Genomic DNA, 19,044 nt, shown 5'->3' on the forward strand with positions numbered 1-19,044 from the left:
CTGTTTGAAATTACAGCTTAGGCTCTATATCGTGTTTGCGTGAATGTCAGGAATGTCTTTTTATGGTTTTGAATGTTTTGTTTACTTTTGAGAGAAATTCCATGAACAAATAAAACACACACATCAGCAGTTTCATTCAAAGGTGCACTTAGAGCCAGCGTCAGACGGAGAGTTTAAAAAGTTCATGTGGTGTCACGTGAAAACTTCATATAAGAAATGATTTTTGCAGGAAAAAAATGTCACATGTGAAGCCGTGGTTGTCATGGCAAGCACAAAAAGCTGGATTTCATGCTACACCAATTCCTGACAAGCTGCATGTAGCTCCCAGCAGGCAGGTGGTGTTCCATGTTTTGAGTGGGAGCATTTGCAGTGCGGTGCAGCCCTGTTCTCCAGCAGCATTGCAAAGGTAGCTCTGCTGACACCTTTGGCTCATGCAGGTCTCTTCCTACGCACTAAAGCTGTTTCCCACAGAAGTGCTGCTTCTTCAGGCCACAGGCAGAAAATAGTAGGTGGAAGGATTAACATGAATGAAGAAATGGAAAAAGCAATCAGCAGGCAGGGGATCAGGAAAGAGCTTGTGGAAGTGGTATTTGATTTTCCAGTTTGTGTCGAGCTATGTGATGAATCAAGGAAGAGAATAAAAATAAGCAACAGTTATAACTTACACTCTCACTCCATTTTTTAACATCTGTATAAAAATTGTAATGAACAGCAAGGAAAATCGAAAATGGGGGACTTGGTATAGTTACTGTAGTGAGTATTTGCAAGTGTGTTACAGAAATCCTATATCTGGAGGTGTCTGCAAAAATAAAAGTTTCCTTTCCTGAGACCGGAGAGGCCTCTGCAACATATTTTCTATTTGAGATGCTGAGATAAGACTAGGTTATTTCCCTGTGATACTCCAATCACATGTGCAGTTTCCACCAATACTTCTGCCAGGTCCAGCTCTCCAGAACTGCCTTTTTCTTTCTTTCCTTCTGGGCCCTTCCGCAGTTGACAGATAAAAACATACATGATCACAAACTGTAATTTTCAGTAGTTTTAAACCTCCAGTTTTCAGAGCAAATTATCACTGTTTTGTTCATGTCAGTGCTTCAAACCAGAGCAATCAGGCTGGGTGCTAAAAATGTCTGTACTTGGACCAGGATTCTTCTTCCAGCTTAATATTCCCCTTATAAACTGGAAACGGTGGTGCTTGTGTTTTCCTCTGTACCTTTGTGCCTCTGCAGCCTAGGCAGAGAAGGAGATAGTTGCCATCATCATTAATTTGTATTTGTAGCATTCAGTCCATAGTTGTGTTCTGTAGAGCTTCACTCACTTTTTATTGACAGCAAATGGTATGGATTTTAAGCAGAAAACTCTAAATCTTGTGTCTCCCTTAGGAAAGCCACAGTGGGTACATTCTTTTCAAAAGGGAGCATGAAGGAACTTATTATATCCTTTTAACAGAGAAATACTAGTGTTAGATAGGATTATAGAATATAATATATAAATAATAGTGTTAAAGTAAGTATAATATAGATATATAATAGTGTTAAATAGAGAAATGTTAGTGCTGAAAGGGAGAAGATGGACAGTTGTCCCTGTGCTCTGAGTTTGATTTTTCAATTACTATATGGGTATGGTGAATGCAAGGAGTTCATAAGGTAGGGATAAATTAAACCTAGCTAGGGTGGTGTCCTGCAGGTTACAATTTGAATCTGAGCCATATTAGCAGGAGTTAATCAGCTCCACCTTGAGACTTGACCAGACAAGTTGCTGGCTTGGAGTTGTGTAGGTAGTGTTGTGCCTCTGGTGATGCAGGGAGAGGGGGTTTTGTTTGTGTGTGTTTATGTTCGTGTGCTTTATGCCTCTGCTAGGACCGCACCTCACAGAGATAAGAAGTCCTTCTGACAAACAAAACGGCAGCAGCTGTCTCATGGATGGTGGAGATAAAGAATGAGCAAATATCAGAGCTAATACAAGTCCATTAGTTGTCAGGCATTTTCCCATTCCCCCCTTTCACTTCCAAAGAAAGAGCAACCAAGGAGGTCTGTGCAAAGTGCTGCAAAGGTGGTGGTGTTGCCAGCTTGCCTGGCTGTCCTGCTCCTCGTGCTGTACTGCTCAGCTTAGCTGCCATGGAGAAGAGCTGCCCTGGGCCACACAATTGTCCTCCTACCCAAGGCTAAAACAATTACTTGTTGGTTAAGATCTGCTCGTGACAAATTTCTGCTGTTTGTTTTCCCGAGACTCAGTAAAGGCAGTGTCAGTGTAATCAGTCTGCTCTGGCCTCCCTGTGCTCTCATCTCCTCTCCAGGCAGATCTTCCTTGTCTTATTCTTTTCCCCCAACTGCTGAGACCAAAAATGGAGAAGGTTTTCATCGCCCTTGCCTCTCCTGAAAGTCAGCTGCTTGATAAAAGGCAGCAGTATGGAGAGAGATGATTTTTCATGCATAAAAACATATTAGTAAAAGAAGGGCTTACCCTTTACCCATGAAGAGTGACTAACTGGGAGAAGGGCATGGCATTAATCCTGTAATCCCCTCCAGATTTCTACTGGGAGACATTTTGTCCTAAAGATCAGCACAGTCATAGAAATAATGCAGAGCAATCAGTCTCATCTTCCTCCAGCCCCCATCCTTGCTTCTGGCTATTAGCAAATTAACAAAATCTTCCCAAGCTTTTGCATGAGACTTACTGTGTCATTACATTAAAAAAAATAAGCTAAACTCTGCCTCACTTCTTATCATTCATATCTTCTCCCCCTTTACTGTTACCAATGTGTCATACTTTACCTTTTCCTTAGTCTGCATCTCCTACATTTGTTCCTCTACTGGCTTTCCTGCTACCCCTCTCCCCAGGAGTGAGTTCTCTGCTATTTTGCATGAGACATTTTAGTTTCCAAACTCATATTTTAAGCTGAGGGTCTTACACAGGATTGCATCCTGTTGTCCCAAAAATAAAGATAGCACTATTTCCTCCCTGCAGAAGCACCACTGATTAAATTGGAGATGTTGCCTGTCTTTTTTTTAGCATTTTAGTACTATGCATACAAGGGATTGGTAAAGGTATGTTTAACCTTATTAACTGATACAAATCCAAATTTTTTGGAAAAGAGGTATTTCCTGTAGATGTGCACAAAACATGAATGCTGAATTCCTGGGGGGCAGATACTCATTTTGGCTTTGCAGCTTGTCTCATAATTTTGATGTTTGGGTTTTCATCATGGTAGTGAGGTTCAAAGAGGGGGAAAAGGTAATGGGACAAGCTGTTGGCTTTAATCACAGTTAGACTGCCTGCTAAAAATTAATTTGTGAGAACATTTGCTGTAATATGAGAGCAACTCTGCAACATGGCAAAATAATCCAAATGCACTGTTCTTGGAATAAAGTGAAATCAAGGGAGAAAAGAGTACTGTTAAGGAAGTTAAGGTCCTGAATCAAAAGGCTCTGAATGCAGCTGGACTACTGTCAGTGATGCTGACAGCATGTACAAAATCCATAAGAACAGAACCAGTTCCAGAGAACAGGAGGGTAGTTCTCCAAGAGCATTGCTAAATCTCTTGTGGGATACAGCTGATTTCAAGACAGTCATTAAGTGGGAAAATCAGTTGTCCCTCAAACACCTGTAGCGTTTCAAGGTTTTGCCATTGTTCATTGATACTGTTTGAAAGGCATGGGGAAGCAGGGAGAATGTGTTTGGGAACTTCTATTCATGGTGTTGATCTGGGATATTTCTCTCTTAGTCTGCAGTTGGGTGTCTGAAGGGTTATTAATGAAATTCTGACTTTAAGTGACTGAATACTCACTTAAGTGAGTGACTTTAAGTGAGTGAATTTCATTTTAAAATGCATGTTGCAGAAAAACTGTGACTACCCTCTGGACATTGTTAAAAGCAAGTGTAGTAAATAGAGTGTCTGTGCTTGGGTACGAACCTGGCAGAGCAAAGGCATTGGAATCTGCTGCTCTGTGTTCCTTCATGAAGCCAGTGATCGTGAATGTATTTCCACTGTGAATGGGAACATTTCTGATAGAAGCCTCCATGGCACAGTTCTTCTCTGCATTGAGCATGGCCATAAGATGACCGTTCTCCTGTCTTGTGACCTGAGTTTTCTGTATTTGCTGCATACCTTGGACAGCTGGAGTGGGAGCTTCAAGGAAAACACATCCTTGCCCAGAAGCAGTACTCCTTGCAAGTAGGAGTTTACTTTAAAAGAGTTGATTTTCAAGAAACTCAGATGATGCTGCTGGTGATGATGATTTGGCTACAGTATTTTTTGGTCAGATGAGTTTCCTGTCCTAGCCATTTATGTGCCACCACAAAGGAATGGAAATCTGTGGCCAGGGATGCGGGGAGTGGAGATTCCCATGTCTGACAGAAACCATCTCTTTGCTTGACTTAAAAGGACTTGGAAAATGCTCTTTTACTGACTGATGTGTTCAGCACCAACCAAGCTGGTTTTATTTGGCCAATTAACATGTCCCAGAGGACTTAATATGACCCTGGTGCCAGCTAGTCTGAGACTTACTTGTGTTCAGTTATGTCTCACTAAAGATATGAGAAATTCCAGTGATCAGTTAAGAGACTGCTGAACTGATCTGATCTGAGACACTAACTCAGTTGGCCCTTCTTGCTCTGAGATAGAGAGACCTAATTTTTCACAATTAACAGTCAACATTTTGTTAACATAGGCAAAACTGTTTGGTTTGTTTTTCCGGTTCCCCTCAATCTGATTTTCAGAAATGTTCAGAGCATATGAACTCTGGTTTTCCAAACATAACAATATCACGGGGAGTTTCAGTCAAATCAGTTAAAACTCAGGGGAGCTCTTAACTGAATTCAAAGTCCTAACATGGAAAGCAGCAGGCAAACATAGTTGTTCTAATTTATTTTGGGTTTTTTTCTGATGATGACTGGGTTTGTATGGGACCTTTGTAGCTGGAGGTATGGGGAAAATACATGAGTCTTTGTTTTTACCCAGTCCTATCCCTCTCTGCTGCTCACAACCAGCACCAGCATTTGGAAAAATGAGGACTCTTAGTTGGTGCTTGCACAATTGCTGATGTCAGAAGGCCTTTGGGGTTGTATCTTATATCAAATGCAGCCTTCTTGAGGGTCTGAGCCGAAGTTAGGCACTTCATAATGAACAAGGAAGTTGTGATTAGAGCTCTTCCATGTGCCTACTTTTCCATGTGAAGAAAATATATGGATTTCTTCAGTGTAGGAGCTCATTTAGCTCATAAATATATTTTATAAAGATATAATGACTGCTGTTGAATGCTTTCAGGGTGCATGTACGTTACAGGATGTGTTCCAAAAGGAGTTGGCTTGCTGGGAACAATGGTGCCGCTCTGGGGAGGGTAGTTTTGGCATGTACTTTTGAAATGAACTGAATTCTGCTGCCTGGTGCACCCCTGAGTTTTATTTGGAAACAAAAATGTGTGTGCTACCCTCAAAGGTAATTTTTGTTTCCCTTTGAAAAGTTTCCATGCTTAACTGTCTCTTTCTGAGGCAATTAAAACCAATCTTGTAGACAGGGGCCTCCTTCCTCCAGCCCTGCATGATTCATGCTATCGTGGCTGCTCATCTCAGGTGCAGAATCTTGTGAAATGTGCTTTTGACTATCTAAATGTATGACATCCACTGATTTTGCCTTATCTGTTATGACAGTACTATCTTCTCAAAATGCCATCAAGTTGGTTAAGCAATACTTCCCAGCCCTACAGCCCCTACTTCCATAGATTTTAATCAAATTGTTTGTTTAGCAGGTTCTTTAATTACCTTCTTAAAATAGTTCCTCTGCGCTTCATACCCAACTCTCAATATACTAATCTCCAGTTTTATGTTGTTTTGTTCTTTAAAGAGAAATTGATGTTTCACTCTTTTTTGCATCCTCAGGACTCTTTTTAAAAAAAGAGTGTGGGAAAATGTAATGCTTGCTTTTCCAGTCTCAATGATTATTACTTGTGAAATATGTTGCTTTGCTTACTTCTAGGCAGAATTTTTATATTTAAACACACACATATTTATGTTTCTGTTGTTGTTCTGTCTTTATTGTAGAATTCACCTCAAGTAAGGCAAAAACTCCACTTTCTTTGTTTTTAAGTGCACAAGCCACATAGTGCAAAGCAGTTAATTAACCTAATCCCCAGTGCAAGCCTTGTACTCTTTGTTTCAGTCATGCTTCTCTGCTTCATGGCCCTATTATGTCCTGAAAATGTGCATGAGAAAACCTTTAAAGATGTTGGGTTTGTTAATTGATAGGAATTCTGCAGATACTGCAGAGGATAAGCCCTGTCCTGAAGCTTGTAACATTGTTTTCAGAGCTTTGCTCACTGGTTTGTTATGAGCAGATGCCAGTGAGTAATGGAGGAATGTTTTGCAGGTTGTGCCTCCTTGTCCAGGATGCCTATGGCATGTTCAGTGAAGTGCAGCTGCAGTCCCTGAGTTCCGCAGATGACGTCGAGCAGTACTGCAGGAGATGGGAGGGAAAATCTTGCTGCTTAGCTGGAATGAAGGTTTTGCAGAGAACTACGAGAGGAAGGTGAGAACAATTAATGGAAGAACATGTTGCTTGATGTGGCAGGCAAAGATGATCTGCCTTTTTATTTATTTCTGTGGCCAACATTCTTTGGAACAACTGAACCTGGCTTTGTTCAATAAAATGTCCTCATTGCCACTTTTGGGGCATCCAGCTGTGCTTGAGCCAACTGTTCTCCAAAATGAGCATAAATAAGTTAATGCACAGTACACACTTAGCAGAGTAAGGAACTTCTGTGTGCAATATTCCATAAAATATGAGTGTTTTCTTCGTCTTCAGTAGATTCAGAGACTTATAAACGTTAGTTCATCCCCCTTTCATTGCAGAGCTTTTTACTGCACTGAGTTTTTCTACAGTGCTGCCCAGTATGACTTGAACTTTCAAACACAGACTTTCCTTTAGTATCTTAGAGCTTAATTCTGTTAAATATGAATGGTTTTAGAACCACAGTTTGTTTCTCAAAAAAAAAAAAAAAATCTTGCAAATCTTAAAGCCATTCTTATTTTGGAATAAGAATGTCAATAGCTTCATAGAAAAATTCCCCCAGGTAAGTAACAAATTGGCTTATGGTCCTCTCAGATTTTGCTTATTCTGTGGTTCCTCTTATGTTCTTCAAATAAAATATCTTTAGTCAAGAAAAAAAAAATTAAATAGATCGATTATCTTACAGAGTATCTTTCTAAGGAGAGTGATACAATGTTCTCATGGGGACCTATATAAATATAATTAGATTGGTTCAGTTCTCAACATAATTTATTCGTACAAGCATCCGATCTAGATAAGCCTTTGCTGTTAGAATGGCTATGGTATTTCTGCTGACACTTTTTTTCCTGTTGAAAAATGCTGTTTCATCAAAAACAGAATGTTTCATGGAAACATTATCTATTTTGGAGACAGCTTTGTTGGGAAGATTTTTTTCAGGTCCAGAGGGAGTGAATATTCTTTCTCTTATTCTTATTTCATGAAAACTTTGAGAAAGTCTCATTTTTGTTTCATATTGGAACAAAAACAAATTTCAAAGCTTTGAAATGTTTAGCAAAATGGAATTGTTGTTTTCCAGCCAGCCCTATTCAGTGTGCTTTTCTTTTTATGTACTTGCAGTGTTAATTTTCAGAGCCTTTGGATTTCAAGCCTCCTTGCATTTTTATGGATCTTTAATAACAAACACGTCTTCTTATTTAATTATTTTGTTGGCTTTTTTTTTCAAGTTACATTTTTTCCAAACAAATTAAATAATGGCTTTGGAATTCTGGATACAAATGAAGTTTTACAACTGGCTGCTGGTGCTTCCAATACTCTGCCTAACTAATAAGAGACAGACTTTTTCTAATGTAAATTCTGTTTCAAAGCAGCAGTAACTTACTTCTGGCTATTCTGAGGACATTCAGAAGACACACTGCTGAAAATGCTGGTGGCTCAGCTGGAGCTGTGCTGGTGGTAGCCCTGCTAGGGAACATTAAAAGAAAATGGGTATAGTGTAGCTTCAGGGACAGCGCAGCGGTTAAAACGTGATTTCATTGTACAAGATGGGTGGGTGGGTGGGTGGGGGAATTGTTCAGGGATTTGTTTCTTTCTTAATTGTTTAAGCCTACATTCTGCTTTGTAACTTTTTATTACTTTTAAGTGCTTGGGACACATTCTAGGTGTGATGGAAACCACAGTAAAGCCATAGCTGAAATGAATACGAGGGCGTTCTTACTCTCAGAGAGCGTAATAAAGCTGTAGAACTCATTGCCACTGGATAAATGGATTTCCAGAGCCACTGCCCAACCTTGGCTTGCAGCACATGAGTAAGAACTATGTGGTCTGCCCTGCAAGAAAGACTGCTGCCTTTTTTTTTTTTTTTTTTTTTTTTGAGAACACCAATTACTTTTTGGAACGAGATGGCTTTGAAACTGTTTATTTCCTGGAGTCTGACAGTGGCTTTTAAAGTGGATGAAAGGGAAGAAAATGTAGGAAATACAAGGGAAAAGTAATGACTTTTTTTGTGTGTGCCTTTGAAGCACATGATCTGGAGAAAGTCAGGAATGGCTAATAAGATCCCATATGTTCATGTTGTCCCACAGTCATATGGATTGTAATCAGAGACAGAGTGCTTCCTCAGTCCCTCTGTGAGACAGAGGACATTTGCTAATAGATACAAGAGCTTCTCAAGAGTTTTGCATCAATGGACCACTGTTACTGTTCAAAAAATTTTCCAGGCCATCATCCATCCTCAAATATTTAATTGGAAGTACTATTTGACATCATTCCAGTAAATGCAATCTTAAAATCACTGTTGTAAGCTGAAGTTTCATTTCAAGGGCTAAAAACCTATAAGGCTACAATAAAGGGTTTTTACACCCAGGGGAAACCCAGGTAACCACATTACTTGATCTTTGGAATGAACCTGTACTGTTAAGGAGTGCTAAAGAAACTAAACACATTTCTTCTCTGATAAGAAAACACTTGTGTTCCAAGAGAAGAGTGGGATAAGAACTTACACAACCACGTCCTGTCTTGACAGAGATCAGCTCTGTGAAAAATTGGAATGATGATGTAACCTTACATTTAGAGAAACACTTTTAATGTTGAATATTGGTTTTCAATATGCTTTACTTCTAATGTTGAATATTGGTTTTCCATATGCTTTGATGAGTAGTAGGGTCTTGTCGAGGTCGTTTGGAGGTCTTTTACTGATTTAGGTGCTTTTCAGAGCCAGACCCTTACCCACATAAAGCACACTGCCCTAAACCATCCCTGCAAGAAATCCTTCCCTTTGCAGTGCATAAAGGAAGTGGTGTTTCCCTTTGCAGCCCAGTTTCTGGCAGTGCTGTAGGACAGAGGGACATGGCTGAGTCATGGCAGAGTTGCTTGTTCAGTGCCTGATTTCCAGCAGCTCTTTACTCTGTTTGTGAGGCTGCTGGATAAAGTAGGAAGCAGGAGTGTGGCAACTGACTAAACCTGTGTGGTATCTGTTTCCTGACAGCTTTTCTCCTCACCCTCTCATCCATACTTGTCACCTAGCCTTTCCTACAACTATTCCTTGGACTGCATGCTCAGAATCAGCAAAAGAAGAAGAAAAACATTACAGTGGTTTAAAGGGAGAAGACTGAAAAATATTCATTGAAAGGCAGCTGGTGGTGTTGTTTCCTTAGAGGCTCTTGTTCTCACCCTCACCCTCCCATGTCAGTCTTAAATTCAGTCCCTTGAGGAAGAGGAAGTGAGATTTTGGGGGCGTGCTGCTAGAGGCAGGAATGCTGGTTGAGAATCCATATGCAGCACATGCAACCCCCCTGGTTTTTAATAGGTCCCAGGCATGTTTCAGGTATGTCAGGAATAACCAGGAACTAAATGAATGCAATTAGATGCAGAGGCTGAGCGCTCACTGAAATGCCTCAGGAGTAAATAACCTATAAATTGTCATAGTTCCTGCTTCCTACTGGAAATTAATTTCAATGATCTGAGATAGTCTTTGGAGTTAGAGACCTGTCTTTACTGACAAAAAAAAAAACTGATTGTTTTTAGTCCTACCTGGAGTTCCACGCAGAATAATAATTTGGATTTTGACAATTTGGGTCTTTTCACCTGATTTTCCTACCATTGAGTTGTTTTACTGCTGAGTATAGCAGATGTACCTGCTTCTTCTGTTTATGTTTTCTTATGTGTTAGAATTATGAAGAGTTTCTCTGCAGCCGAACAGAAAGATAACAGCGATTTAAAAATGGAGGGGGGAGGAAGAACACAGTCTGTCAGTAAAAATTTTGTCCCTAAATTGAACAAATGGTTAATTATCTTCAAAAAAGGAGGCAGCTGCTGCATGTAGAATGCTAAAATCTACACTGGTGTTGGAAAGGCTAAAACACTTTGAAGGATACAGCAACTCATAAGCTTTGACTTTTGAGCCAACATTTAATTCATGGCAGGCTGTATTATCTGTTGCATTTTCCTCTGCAGTAAACAGGCTCTGAACATTGAGCTCATCAACCAGTGTTATGTTTTTCTGAGAAATTTCTGCATTTTCAAATAAAGCTGGCTTCTGTTGTTTGTCATTTTGAACTTTCAAATGTTAGGCACTGAAATGTGAAATCTCCCTGTATGTTTGTAGTGGTCACTATTGTGCTTGAGGGTTTTCATTCTTTTCTATTTTTTTTTCCCTTTTTATTTGAATCACATACTTCGCTGACCTCAATTTCTCTCATTTTTTCCCCTTTACTCTTCACTTTAAACTTTCCCTTCATTTTGTTTTGCCCTCAGAAGAGAGGACCACTGCTAACTGCTGCACAAGTAAGTGTTTCAACTGCTAGCCATTGACAGGAAATGTAATAGTAAGAACCCTCCGCAGAGCAAGGAGGTCAGAACTTCCTTCCTTTGGTTTTCCCTCCTCCAAAAAGACTGCCATCTACAAGATCCACCCACGCCTCTGGGTTCTGAGGTCCTGAAACATTTCAGTAATTTCTGTGGTTAAAAGTTGAGTTTCATTTAAAGCATCATTTCAGTAATCACATTGAAGTTTTGACTATATGTGTTATTTTTATATTCATTTCTATGGCTGCTTTTGTATCAGAAATGAAGTTTTTTATTTCCTGAATTTTCTATTCTTTGATAAACATGGACTGCTGCTTGTATCTTAGTTCTTGTGTCATTAATCTATTCAGTAATCAGCATTGGAGAATAATATAGGCATGTCCATATTGAATCAAAAGCACTTTTATGTTATAATTTCAGTGAGTTCATGTAGTATGTGTAATTTCTAATATACTGTAGAAAATTTAATTACTAAAGTATGTAAATCATTCAACTGTATGATTCCATGTAGCTAAACAAAATCTGGGGGGAGAAAGAGGTCAGCAGCCCTTCCTCCCTGTTCGTACTTTGACAAAGATGCTAGTTTAACAGGCTCAGGTTTTTACTTTGTGATTTCGTTGCTTTTATTACTCAAGACTTAGAAAATGTGGAGTTGCATAGTTTGTGCACTGCAAGTCTTAGTAGGTCAGTTAAAGGGAGGGAGGGAGGGAGCCTATAGTGTCAGCTTTATATTTGGATTTCTTGTCCCTTGACACTTGAAGTTTATGCAGTCTAGGTGATTATTAAGGAATTTCTTCATTTTGCACAGAGGGCTAGGAGTTGCTTTATTTTTGAATTCTTAATAATTGAGACTGACACTGCCAAAGAAAACTGGTTTGGTTTAGACAAAAAGTTTAAGAAGTAGGAGAGGAGGAAGCAGAGAAGTTCCAAGTCCCGAGTCCTCAGAGCAGAGCTGTGGAAGATGTTGGAAGAGAATCCTAGCATCTTTCTGTTCCTTGCTATAAACCTTACATAGTGCTCCCTTTTTCCCTGTTTATGTGCCTGCTTTTCTCTGATATTGCTGCTATTTTCTCCCTCTAGTATTTTTCCCCTGAGCCTGTTATGATTATTAAAGTTGAAAAATCCCCCAAGCTATAAGCTGTATGTTAAAAGTTGGATCAGGCATGGCAGACGCAAAGTTTTTGGACCAGAACTGTGGCTGAAACTTCATGCTTTTGAGAGAAATAAAGCAAATCTTCCTGTTAGGTTATGAGATAAGTTGTCAGGTCAGAATCAGTGAAATGCAGTTTTGAAAAATCAGAGTGATTTGACTTTTGAAACACTGCTTGTAGTATGAAATAAATGGGATTTCCACAGGATCAGAGATGTTCTGATAGTGTAAATACTGGTGTATCAGTAATGCATTTAGCCTTTTTAACAGTATTATATCTTTAAAATTCTCTGCCTGATGGCTGGGTACACAAGAGGCAGTTTACATTTATGGATACAGAGAAAATAATTAAGGACACAAAACCCCCCAATTTTGTTTATTATATACACACACATGTATAAAACTGTATATACACACATATATAAAATCTGATTTTATATATAAGCAAAGCTTGAAGATGTGGGTTTATAGAAGAGAGGTAAATCTACCTGTCATAAGTCCAAATTTCTGTGGAAATCTTTACTATAACACTCCACTGGAGTTACTGGTAGTCTTACTGTGTTGGTGTTTGACAGTGGAAATATATATATTTGGGACGGGACAAAATTTGTTTTACCAAGCACAGAGTTGAGCCTGGCCTGGAAAGTAGAGAGTTGAGTCTGTCATTTAGAACCTCATAGATGATTTTGTCCTTTTCCTGCTATAGATTCAGTCTTTTTTTTCAAAGTTATAGAGTACTACAATAGAGCCCTAGTCTCTGAAGTAAAAGAAAAAAAAGTTATTCAAAATACTTTACATGTTCATTTTTCTGTTTGATCCTTGAGCCTGTTTCTTTTCACTTCTTACTCAGCTTTTCCTTTCTTAGAAGTCTTTCCTTTTGTGATAATTTTTTTTCCAAAGTAACTAGTAATTACACTCACTGAGCAAAATTTAAACATTTTAATTTTGTCTTGTGTATCCAGAGAGGCTCCATATGCACATGGGAGCTAACCAGGCCCTTTGCTGCAGCACAGAGCCAGCTGTTCATGTCTTGTCCTGACTCTAGAGCTGAAGAAGGCTCTGCATATTGAATAAACTGCGCCCATTGTTCAAATCAGATTGAACTGGAGTGTGAGTGTTACTTGGCCAGCGAAGGGAATTAATTTTATTCTTTCTGTGAGGATAATGATCTTCTGCAGAGGAGGACACAATGTCTTTGTCATTTCTCCTCTGTGAGTGGTCCCACTTCATTCTCCCTTCTGCTGTGTTGAAGCCCATAAGTGTAAAGAGGATTTAACTTTGCTGTAGGTGTATGTGGGTGGAGCAGCCAGGGAGCTCCCCACCAGGGACAGGGACTGATGGAGTGAGAGTCCAGGAGAGAACATCCCAGCTCACAGCAAGGATCACAGCAGGATGTCATTTGGAACTTGCTAATCCTTTGGTTTGTCTCTGCCCTTGGCCTGACTGGTGTCAAAGAATGATGGGGCCAAGATGTTCAGGAGTCTTGCTCCACCCAGCACTGATCCTCTGCCTGCTTGCAAACAAATCCTGCCATTTACCATTTATTGAGTGCTCCTGGTTCAAGCAGTAGATGGCCTTCTCCAAAAGGGCACAAAGAATAGAAGGAAAGGTACCACATGTGTTAGATATTCTGGCACAGGATGGCAAGTTAGGAGTGAGCTAAAGAAGAAAGGACAGCTTCATGTCCTTTGTGAACACTTTCAATGCAAATGAGGGATCAATCTGGGTGGAGATGTGAACATGCAACAAACAACATGGCTTAGTTACTCAATGTTGATGAATGTGCAATCTGTGCACAGTCTGTGGTGTGTTCCTATCTGTGCTCTGACCTTGTGCTGTGGATTGTGTGAGGAAGGCCATTTATGGAACTGCCTGAGGTGGACAGGAGGCTCTGCCCTTGTTTTGTAGTTCTCCTTTTCCATCTCCCAGTTAGCAAGACCAGTTGGTTCTTCTGGGCATTGGCCTTCCTTGTGTCAGATATCATTCTGTACAATACAAACCAAAAAATCTTGCCCCAGTCAAGGATTCAAGAAGTGGTCAGTTTGCTGTAAGGTATCTTTAATACCTGGGGAATATTGCTCTGTGTGCTGTAATGACTTCACTGTTAAAAAACAAAACCAAACAAAAACCCCAAACTAAAATTAAAAAACCTCCAAACACCAAAATTCCCCAATCTCTCTCCTTTCACAGACTTGGGGATGATGCTTTGTAAGTCAGGAAGTCCAATTCTGTAAAAAAGCTGCATTTTGTGTCTAGTATTTTCATTCATGTGGAGAACACAACTACAGGTACCAATGTCTTTTCAGTCTGCCAGCTTGTTATCTGAATTGTGAGCCTCAAGTTGTATCCCTAATATTTCCCCTGACATTTACAGCCATAAAACTTCTTGCAAAGGCATCACTGTTAAAAGTGAATCACAGGCAGTGAAAAAAACATGCTGAGAAGCTCACAGTAGACACCCAAAATCTAAGGATCCAGAGAAGGACTAAGGAAATGCAGAAATAAATAAGTTCAAGCAGAAGTGAGCTGAAAGCAGAACTTTAAAAGGAAAGTTTCCATGACCCCTTGAAGAGATGCAGCATATTGCAACGTGCTTCAGCCCTGTAAACAGGGTATGTGGTTTCCTTCTAAACAGTTGGGTTAGAAGCTAATATTACTTTTAACAAGTTTTGGACTTCATTTTTTAGAGTTGTTTCAGAAATAGTGGTTTTGGTAATTGGAGGAACAGACAACTTGGAGGCAGTGGGGGGTTAAAATCCAGATCTCTGTGCTTCAACTCACAGAACAGAGAACTGGGACAAGATAACTCAGGGCTTTAACTCAGAAATGTATTTCTCTTCAAGTTAGCTATCTGTTGATATTTCCTCTCCCTCAGCTACTCCTGTCTGTCCAGCAAAGATCTTCCATCAACTCACAAGGCAGCCACTGAAGTGCTGCAAAGTACAGCTTGGTTTGCCAAAGCGTGGTCAGCATCTTACCTTAATGTGATGGACTGTTAAATTTATGTTTGTTTTTTAAATCAAAAGTGTGAAACTTGCAAAATTTATAAATACAAACCATAACTGAGCTGTGTAGGAAGGAGATTGTTCTTGCACATGGTACTTAACAAAATCTTGCCTGTTGTTTCTCTGTATCTGATAATAATTGCTGGCTTTCCTGAAAGCAGTTACAATCAGCTGTCAACAACAAAAAACCCAGCAAAAAGCACACACACAGAGCAACCCCCCAAAAACACCCCAGTAGAAATGAAAATGTTAGAGGCAAAACTTTTTAACAGTTAAATAGCTAAAAGCTAATTTTAAAAGAAGTTGTGCTGATACCTGTGTCCTTCCCAAGCTGCCATTTACCCCAGTTCCCCTGAATTTTGTCATTTAGCAAGTTGTTTGTGGCAAAGGACTAAACATGACTTGCTTGTCACTGGATGTGATGCATCCCTTGCTTCCCTCTCCAGCCGGCAGCAGAAGCCATGGAAATGTAACTAGACCAAATCAAAACCAGCTTCCAGAAAACAAATATGATTTTAAATTGTTTTCATAATCATGCAATGGTTTAGATGACATTTCTTAATGAATTTTTTTAATATAATGTGTGGCACTGGAAAGCATTTTAAACCTGATTTTATTGGTCTCTTTGAAGGGCATTAGGACTCTTTAGTCTGATAGACAGTCTGTGGCCTCCAGTAGTGCCTGTGAAAGTTCCTGGACATAGTCAAGACTCTGAAATGGTAAGTTTTGTTATTATGGATATGAATTTTTTTCACTCACAGCTAGTATTTTTGGTGGTGGTATAATCATGTTTACTTTGGGAATGAAGACTCTCTCCCTCTTTTTGCCTACCAAGTTTTGTTTTACTGATTCTGACAACATCCCAGACTAACCTGAAGCCCTCTGGATTAGCAGCATCTTTCCAAAATGATGCAATTAGCCCCTTATTAATCCTCTGGAGCTAGAATGGTAAGATGTCCAGACAAATTCTTCCTGTCTTCTTGCAGGAGTAAAGGGGTACAAGGTGTCATGGAGCCTGCTGAGAAATCTATATACAAGGTTGTTAAAATCATTCTTTAAAAACACTTTTCAGCTTTAGATTTGAAAGCACTTTTCTGAAGATTAACTTCTGTGAAGACAGAGTGACTGCTGGAATCAGGTCTCTTACTAGTTAGGATGTCTCTGACTGATACTTGTTTCATGTAAGGTCAGAAAGATGAACATAAAAGTAATTACTAGAGATAATTGAATGTTCCTGTGATTTTAGGGGATGGGAGAGTATAGAGATGGATTTAAAGTATGTTATTATATATTTACAAAGCTGAAATCATAACTGTGATTTTACTTCAATTAGCTTTTGTCTTAGAAAAGGTGTTCTATCACATCAAATGATTTTGGTAATACAAGACCATCTGAGAAGCTTTTGGGTAGCCAAAAGCTTGGGCTTTCTTGATGTTCTTGTGTAGGCTGTTCTTTGGGAATAAGTTAGTGGTAGTAAAAATTGGTTTTAGACCAAAGGAGTCAATATGGGAAAAAAAAAAAAGAAAGAGTTGGAAATAAACAGGTTTCAAAACCAGGGAATATTGAAGATAGATATTACTAGTTATTTCTAAAGTCCAAGAATCTTTCCTCTGCAATGTAGCTTGGTCTTTGCATTGTCCAGGGGTTTATATTGAAGAACAAAAAGATCAGACCTCAGTCAAAAATAATATTGAGACTGAAACTGAGTGAAATAGCTGTGCTCTCTTTGACTGTTTCTTTCATCGAAATATTTTGGAAGTCTCAGAGGAATGGATGGGTTTGTGCATTAAAATTATGTAGGCAACAAAAATGGGAATATCTATGCTGAGGCAAAACTCTTAAATGTCATTTAGTGTTGTTATGACTGTTGCTATTTCTTCATTTTTTCTGTTTTATTAGCAATTTTAAAATGGAGGAAACTTGCCATAATCGTGTAATTTACACTTCTGACGTCGGTTTGAAACAGAAATTAATTCCACACAGAACCACAACTTGCATTCTGATGCTCCAGGTTTTTGGCTGGGTGGAGTTCTTTCAGTTGAGATACATTTTTCTTCATACAAACAGTATCAAGAGAGCTGCACAGTTTTGTGAAAGAAGTTTTATACATCCGTACATAAATAATATTGCCAGCATGATAATAATGTTGGGAAGGGACCTGTGAAATGGATTTCTTTTGAGCTGCATGTACATTCAAATACCTTCTTTATTGCTGCCAGAGGCAAACAGATTTTGGGTATCAGCTTCCTTTGCTTTTGTTTTTCTTTATGCAGATTCTTTTTAATGGGTGAGCAACTGTCTTTAATATATTCATATTTCTTCTATTAAATTACATGTTTTATTAACAACAAACATTGCTGAAAGAGTATTTTACCATATTTGCAATAAAAATTATCTTCTAGCATTGTCTTTTCTTTTCTGAGAAGTCTTTCCAGCTTGGGACCTCTCTGAGTGGTGATTGATAAAGTTGTTACGTCATGGTACTTTTTAAGGGGAAAAGAAAAATCTGGCATGGCACAAAGAGAGCAGTTCTTGCAGCTCTTGCATTCCTGTTCTTCATTATCTCCTCCTTGTGCTGTCCTGGATTTAATTTGGCAGCTTTAAAAGTTCGGCAGCTGTTTACTATCACAAAAACCCACCCACATGCAAAAGTCCCCAAATCTCAGAAAAGCTATGGATGTTGAAAAAAAAAAAAGAAAAAAAAAGAAGTAATTGACGCACTCCTACCGCGTAATAAAGATACACAGAACGAGAAAAAGCACCTTGAAATAGTCACAGTGTTTGCCAAGCGGGCCAAGTTATGAGTTGTTTTTGTGATGAGGGTCAATGTTAGATTATGGAAAGAATTATACACACAAGCTGATTTCGCTTATAACTTGTGACTGTTGGTTTATTAACTCATCTTCTACATCAGAGTCCTTGTTATTAACCATATAATTTTGTTTCCCCATCCATCTTAAGATGTAAATTGTTTTGTTCATCTTGCCTATTATTGTAAAACTTGACTGGCTAAATTAAAGTGCCTTTTTTATGGTCACATTTCTTTTTCTTATTTTTTAATAGATGACAACTAATCTTCCTCCTCCCAGCTTCTGTTACATTCTTACTGTTCATTCTGGTGAAATACATGTGGAAGTGGATGAGGAAGAACAGATTTCTAATTTGTACCAGCCACCAGCTGTTCATGGTCTAAAGGAAATTCTTCGGGTAATCTGCTTTACAAATCAGATAACAAATACTTTTTACCACTGGATTTCTGGTATCACAGTTGTCTCATTCCCTATTTTTGTGCTCTTTTCAGATTGATGGTTGCAATGAGCGATGTAGCTTCTGGGCCCAAGTGCTGTATCAAAGGCTGCAGGTAATCTTTTTATTTAGCAATGAATTCAACATAAAATCAGCATCATGTGTATGTGAAGAAGATTCATCTTGTGTAGGGGTAATTCCTATGCCAGGATTATCTTCAAGAGCTGTATGGGCAGAATTATGATCATGTCTAAAATGCTTGTGAAAGTAAAATGAACTGCCTCACCAGTTTCAATGCCACTCAGTCTAGAAAGTTAATTATTCCGGAATAAATTGCTATCTAACCAGAGGTGATACTGCACTCTGGAGAGAGAGCTCACAGGAAGTTAGCTGAGGCTCAGTTTATGGCTGAATGCTATCCTCAGGAACGTAGCAAGAAGCTCCCAGTCAGTTGGGTGTTGGGGGATAGAGTGGAACAGATGATGGTTATATAAAAATACAGTTTTGCTCTTTTCATGCAAATGTGTGGGTGATTTTCATTGACTTCCATAGAAGCCCCTCAGGCAAATTTGGCTTTTATGGTCCAGTAAGTAGTAAAAGGGAGGAACTCTTAGGTAAATACATCTGCCATCCATACTGTGCCGGAAAGCTTACAATTATGTTTTATTTGTTTCTGAATGATGCTACGATGTTCTTTCAAATTGCTGCTAGCTCCCTTAGTAGTTAAAGGAATTTTTTGTTGCTGATTTATTTATTTTTTCCTGGCGACTGGATCCTCAGTACAGCCAGCACTGAATTCTAGCAGAGAATAATTTGCAATTGTCCATCAGCTCCAC

At 39.1% G+C, this 19,044-nt stretch overlaps 1 protein-coding gene across 1 annotated transcript in view; it reads left to right on the forward strand.

Moving 5' to 3' along the window:
• Positions 1 to 19,044, forward strand: part of SPIDR (scaffold protein involved in DNA repair) — a 193,305-nt gene that overhangs the window by 159,812 nt on the left and 14,449 nt on the right. Inside the window, exons 11-14 of the mRNA XM_058805939.1 lie at positions 6,365 to 6,523; positions 15,594 to 15,681; positions 18,026 to 18,169; positions 18,264 to 18,323. Of these exons, the coding sequence (XP_058661922.1) occupies positions 6,365 to 6,523; positions 15,594 to 15,681; positions 18,026 to 18,169; positions 18,264 to 18,323 (451 nt within the window). The remainder of the gene's footprint in view (positions 1 to 6,364; positions 6,524 to 15,593; positions 15,682 to 18,025; positions 18,170 to 18,263; positions 18,324 to 19,044) is intronic.

Source organism: Ammospiza caudacuta, chromosome 1, assembly GCF_027887145.1.
Source record: "Ammospiza caudacuta isolate bAmmCau1 chromosome 1, bAmmCau1.pri, whole genome shotgun sequence".
NCBI classification, from domain to species: domain Eukaryota; kingdom Metazoa; phylum Chordata; class Aves; order Passeriformes; family Passerellidae; genus Ammospiza; species Ammospiza caudacuta.